The following is a 6,791-nucleotide window of genomic DNA, read 5'->3' on the forward strand; positions in this document are numbered from 1 at the left end:
GTTTAGCAAGAAATAATTTTTTCCTTGTTAATTAGCGAAAACCTTATTTCCTTTCTAATTTTAGTGAGGCAATCAGAGCTTCATTAATTATCAATCCTATATATTTAGCTAGGACTTTTTGTAAGGAATGCGGTCCTTGCTAATATTAGGGAAGAATGCTATCGTTGCTAATATTAGCAAGAAATTTTGTCATCATTATTTTCTTGTTAATAAATTGTAATTGACAATAAAATATCAAGGCTAGCAAATAATGAGAGAGGAAAATTCCTCACTAATTCCTAGCAAATGGGTTTTATTGGAGAGAAATAATTTTCTCATTATTTCCTCGCTAAATTGTACATTGATTTTGAAAGAATTAAAATTTTGGTCATAAATAAATTCACTCAAGTAATTAACTAGTAAATAAAATTTAAAAGTATACAATATAACATAAGTAATTTAATTTGTTAACCATATATGAAAAGCCATAACTTAGGTGATATAATATGTTAACCACATCAAAAGTCATACATTATGATAAGAGAGCAGAGTAATATTAAACTCAAAGTTTTTTTTCAAAAGCATCTCATATATATAGAATAAAGAGAAGACTTAAGAAATAACATAGTTATTTTTCACCATCAATCATTTGGATTTGGTTACTTGTAACTTATGAATTAAATTCTTATCAGCTATATCACTTTTTTTTTTGTTAGTTGTAAGGAAATGCTTTTGTTAGCTGTGCATTTTCATTTATTGCAATGCAACAAGGGACAAAGGGCAGTCACAGCAGAAAGGAATTGAGGATGGAAGTGCTGGAGGCTGATTTGAACAATGTGAAATGATGTTTAATTAGTTGTAATTGATCAATTGATGCAACTCTTGAATGTTAAGTACTATCACGTTTTAATTATAAGATAAAGCTAAACAATTTTATGGTTATTAAAATAATAATAATTAATATTCTTAAATTTATAAAAATATTTAACCTTTCAATTTTGCCCCTCCCTAAAACTAATGATCAAAATATAATGTGTCTAAAAATTACAACTTGGTGCAATGCTTAAAGAAAAGCAATATTGAAAAAATATTAACCAGTATATCTTTATCTCATGTTTAAAATCAAATAAGACTTTAAAACTTTTTTTTATAATTAAGACCTGATCATCTTACAGCTTCAGAATCAAGAGGCCAAAATAAAGATCATCAAATTATATCATCCTCACGATTAAATCTTGGGAGCAGCTTCATTGTAAATGCGTGCCTTGATTCTCTTGCGTTTCCTGTTCATTGCGTCTTCATAATGAATTTAAACCATTCAAGTTATATTTTTAATATACAAATTAATTTGTACTTTAAATAAAAATTATTAAATTTAAATCATCGAATCCAATCTAATAACTCATATTTGAAAGGTTTCCTCTAATCGAGGGAAGTCAACTCTATGAATGCAGTTGTACTAGAGCAAAAAGGAATTAAAAATAACATTAAACTTTTGAATACATTATATTGTATCTGTTTCTTTCAATATAATCAGTATATAGTTTTGATTCTGATAATCAGTATATAGTTTACTTTAAAAGAGTATACACTATTTCGAACAACTAATATAAAAAGCAATCACGTGTAAATGGCGGGTTGGTATCTATTTTCTTAATAGAATAGGTAGCGGAGCGTGACACGTGAGGAAAAAATAATTAACACACTCTATCGAGTTGTTGCCTAACATTTTTGGCAGAATGGTGCTTAGGACCAATTCAGAAAGTTCATTATGTTTAAGGATCTTTTGTAATTAATTCTTGGGGATCTTGGCTCCTTGTAGATGGGCAAAAATTGGTAAGAAGGACCATTAAGTAAAAATATTTGAAAAAAGGACCAAGGTCCTCCCAACAAATTAAGGTTATAGCGTGAATTCTCTTGAAGGACCTCCCCCCCCCCCCAACCAAAATAACTTAATTTCATGGTCTTTTTAGCATTTTTTTTTAAGGAAGAGTTTTTACCAAAAAAATGACAGATCAATTATATATATAAATAAAAAAATCCTTTCCCGTTGCTGCTGACAACTTTTCCCAATAGGGTTGGAAATCTGTAGGTTTCTTTTTCTTTGAAAAAATTATTTAGAAGTCAAACAAAGAAAAATTAGCCGTGAAACTTTCAAAGTCAGCCATCAATTTTAGGTGTTCAACCAGTTTTGTCACCTTTTTTGTGAAAGAAATGAATTTAGAAGTCAAAGAAAAGTAATTAGGACTAAGATAAGGAGAATTACTTAATCACACATAGTTCATGTTAATTTTGGCATCCTTCGTCACTTTAAAAAATAAAAATTAGCAATACTAGAAGTTAGTATTAAGATAAAAGTAAATTAGTCAACAAAAAATTTAGTCTTCATGTTTATCTCAATTATCAATTTAGTCCATTAAAATTTATTTTTTAAATTTGTCTCATCAGTCATCAATTTATTTTTATTATTTAAAAAGAAAGTAATATTGTTAAAAATATGTTAATATAAATAGTGAAATATTGATAAAGGTGGGAAAATGAGGTAGCTTTAGATGGACTTGAGCCTAAAAAGATTGACCTAAAAATTTAGATTATCTAAAAACTATATCAATTGCTTTAAAAAACAATGAATTTTGTAAGATAAGGAGTCAAAAAAAAGTTAGATTGCAAAAACAATGATTTAGAAGTCAAAGAAAAGCAATAGTACTAAAATAAGGAGAATTACTTAATCACACATAGTTCATGTTGATTTTGGCATCCTTCATCACTTGAAAAAAAATAGTAATAATAGAATTTAGTAGTAAGATAAGAGTAAATTAGTTGTTATATATATATAAAACAAAAATTTTACGTTTATCTCAATTATCGATTTAGTGCATCAAATTTTATATTTTAAATTAGTCTCGTTAGTTATCAATTTGATTCTTATTATTCAAAAAAAAATAATATTGTTAAAAATCTGTTAAGATAAATAGTGAAATATTGATGAAAGTGGAAAAATGAGGTAGCTCTAGATAGACTTGAACCTAAAAAGATTGGGCCTAAAAAGTTAGATTATCTAAAAATTATATTGTTTGCAAAGTGAAGCCTTTAAATTTCTAAGTTCAAGACCCGCCTTGAAGCCCTTTTATTATTTTCAAATTTTTTGCTTTGAAATGAATATATGATAAGTAAACAAATTAAATCATAAATAATTAAATATTAACCAACTAAAATATCAAATCATTGTTAAAATTTTAAAATAAAACTAAACAAAGTTTAATAAATCAAACAAGTCTTACCTAAATATTAATAAACCAATAAGACCCAAACATTAGCAGCACCATCGTAATGATCATTGTGATTTTCATCATTATCATATATAATATCAACAATCAAAAGATTGTGTTTCACTTTGAGTTGGCTCTTCATATGGCAAAAATATCTAAATTTTTTCATTTAAATGAGGATTTTCTGTTTTTCTTTTCCATTTTTACTGTTTTTTTTTTCAAATTTGAATTTTCTCCCTCAATATTTCTTAAATATCAATAATTTTTAATAAAAACAATATATGAACGGGCCAGCCCTCAATTCTAAAGGGTTAGCCACTTCAAGCCTATTAGACTTTACCTATTTAAACCTAATTAAGCATTGGTATAACATCCCAATAATATCATATACTATACTTTTCACTTGATGACTGCACATAATTCTTGAAATTCAAACTACAAATTTCACATCTATGATGCCATTGCAAATGTACAAGGATTTAATTAACTTTTACAAAAAAGATATAATTCTATCTACCACATTGATAATCAGCCGAAAATGAAAGAACACCATTTGTTGCAAAGTTTTCCTCTCCCGTTCTTGGAATTGTAGGTGGAAATATGAAAGGCTTTGGTGGTATTGACAGCTGATCCAAGCTCCCTTCCAACATCTCAATCACTCTGTTCATGGGAGGCCTATCTGATGGCATGGGCTGAATGCACCATAATCCCACTAGGATCATCTTCTTTGCAATTTCACTTTCTTCTCTCGTTATATCATCATACCCTATTATCTTGTTGCCTGACTCAATTTGGCCATATACCCAATGAGGAAAGTATATATCACTTGAACAACTTGATTCTTCATTGACATTCTTTCTTCCTCCAACCATTTCCAAAATCAACATTCCATAACTATACACATCTGACTTGTGAGAGACACCTCCAAAATTTCGGTTCCATACTTCTGGTGCTATATACCCAACAGTCCCTCTAGCATCCAACATTGACACTTTACTGTGAGTTTTTGAGCAAAGCTTAGCTAATCCAAAATCTGATATTTTTGGGCAAAAATTTTCATCTAAAAGGATATTGTTTGGTTTTATGTCAAAATGCAAGATTCGAGCATTGCAACCTCTATGCAAGTATTCTAGCCCTCTAGCTATCCCTCCAGCAATTTGGAGTAATTTTTCCCAACTCAAGGGTGGATTTGTCTCCAATTTCCTGTTGTATATGAACTTTTCAAGCGAACCATTTGGCATGAGTTCATACACAAGTGCTTTTTTGCCACCTTCAAGACAAAAACCAAGGAGAGTGACAATATTTACATGTGAAGTCCTACTAATGCTGACAACCTCATTGATAAATTCTTCACCATTCCCTTTGGATGCATTCAATACCTTCACGGCCACTGGGCAATTTTTTATTGTAATCCCTTTGTATACTCTACCATAACCTCCTTCTCCCAATTTGACTTCAAAAGAGTTGGTCATTTTCTTGATTTCTGAAAATGTAAATCTTTTTATTGTTAGAGGTCCATTATTTCTGATGAAGGATTCTATGCGCTGATCATTGTTTGTCATCTTCCAAAACTCCGCTGACAGAATCAATGACAATTTTCGTCTCAAAGAGACAATAAGGATGCATGTCAGCAGAGCTGCAATTCCTCCAACTATTAGACCTGTCGACAGAAATAGAAGACAATTCAGGGGGGTTAAAAAATATGACGTAGCCCCTTATGATGGTAAATGGGAAAGGACATATTATAATAAAAGATAGTCGTATTGGGCTTATTAGGCTCATGCTGCATTCCAAAATGTTACTTTTTATTGATGTCACAAATGCCAAATAATTCTGCACCGGTTCAGATTTTCATGTGTTCTATCCTGTATAACAACAGCAGCAGCAGTAGCAACAATAAGTCTCATATGTCCATGTCTATGTGAGATTTGACAAAGTTTTATGTTGACTGTCAAGGGTTCAATACAAGCCTCCTCTTTTATTTGGGTTTGAGATCGACTACAAATATAGACAGAGTTGTTCTATCCTATATAACGTATGGTTTTTTATAACCAAAATGTTGCATGAGAAAGCTCAACCAAGACCTGAATCTGTTATTGAACTTGTAAACTGGATGATTTGTCGGAGACTTCGAGTCATATTACTGAAGAGGGGAAATGCGGCTGAATGTTGACCTTAAAAGGAATTTTCATTGGGATTCGGTGACAGTGTTTAGTGGTTGGCTTTTATTGTTAAACTTAAGGAAAATAAAAAGGAGGAGAAAAAGGAAAAGAACTACTGCTCCAATTATTTTTCAACAAGGATATTATATACAAGAGATTGGTGTTCTGAGGGACAGAATCAGAGCGTTGGGCTTTTATTGACGGAATTCAGGAAGCGGCCGCAATTTATCAGTAAGAAATATCTCATATTTCAAACATTTCGACATCCTCTTACAATGGGAGTGGAAAAAACTAGTTATGTCAGGTTGATTACTGGATGTCTGCCGACAGATTCTAAACTTCATTTAATCAGAACTGATATTTCCTGTTTGTTAGCTAGGTTTAGGTCTGTTTCTTTTTGCTCTTTATCTCAGGTTGTAATATAATGTTGTCTATGTAATATATTTTTTTTTAAAAAAAAAAAGGTTACTTTTTATTCTTTAACTTTAATTTGTCATTTTTCAACAGCAAAAAAATGAAGCATTCAACAGAAAATTGTTCGAGGGCAACATTTAGATCTCTGTTTGAGAAGCTTGGTTGTCAAATGATCAATATATACAGCTTTGAAAGTTTAGTCATATACAAGCATTTTCTGATTCATCATGTAATACGCTTCCGTGAAAAAATTCTAACCATTACATGACCATGTTTTGATCATCGTGTGAAAGAAAAAAATGGGCAAGAGAGGATATGTAGAGGGAGCGTACCAATTATGGGCTTTGACAAACGGGCCTTGCTTCTACCTGTCACCCAACAACAACATATTTCATCAATAAAACATGAACCAAGGAAAAGTGGAAAACTTACCAATTTACAATGACTTTGTGGCTACAGTCAACATATAGTAGTTAGACTACTATTGCAAGCTTACTGTAGCATGTGTCTGATTTGAGAAGAGGGAAGGGATGTTAATCCAAAGGGAGGAGAGAAATTTAATATTATTTTATTTGATTCAAGAGTAGAGAAAAAAAATAATTATATATAAACAATTTTATTTATATTTTATTAGTGTTAAAATATTAAAAAAGTGCATTTATATTTTTAAACTTATTACAAAAAACATATTAATTATGGTGTGATAAATTTTTATTCCTCTTCTCCCAATACTCCCAATTTGAAGGGAGGGTTGGGAAGGGGAGGGAGGGAAAAATTTTTCAAGCCAAACAACCTCCCTTCCAATCAACCCCCCCTAAAAAAGAGTACTGTAGAATACTGGAAAAATATTTCAGGCTGAGATCAAGAAAGAAAGTGAAACACTTTAGCATACCCGAACAGCTATTGCTTTGCACACTGCCGCTTTGCAGAAGCACAAGGACTCCTTTCTGGTATTGCTGTAACCACA

General features: G+C 30.8%; 1 protein-coding gene across 1 annotated transcript; it reads right to left on the reverse strand.

Moving 5' to 3' along the window:
* Positions 1-3,646: 3,646 nt before the first annotated feature.
* Positions 3,647-6,791, reverse strand: LOC129290649 (PR5-like receptor kinase). The gene is made up of 3 exons (XM_054927499.1): positions 6,717-6,791; positions 6,157-6,192; positions 3,647-4,908 (listed from the first exon to the last, which is right to left on the reverse strand). The coding sequence occupies exon 3, from the start codon at positions 4,808-4,810 to the stop codon at positions 3,758-3,760; it is 1,053 nt and encodes a 350-aa protein (XP_054783474.1). The 5' UTR covers positions 4,811-4,908; positions 6,157-6,192; positions 6,717-6,791; the 3' UTR covers positions 3,647-3,757.

This window comes from Prosopis cineraria, unplaced genomic scaffold (genome assembly GCF_029017545.1).
Source record: "Prosopis cineraria cultivar Desert tree isolate PC_DT_omini unplaced genomic scaffold, ASM2901754v1 PC1, whole genome shotgun sequence".
NCBI classification, from domain to species: Eukaryota; Viridiplantae; Streptophyta; class Magnoliopsida; order Fabales; family Fabaceae; genus Prosopis; species Prosopis cineraria.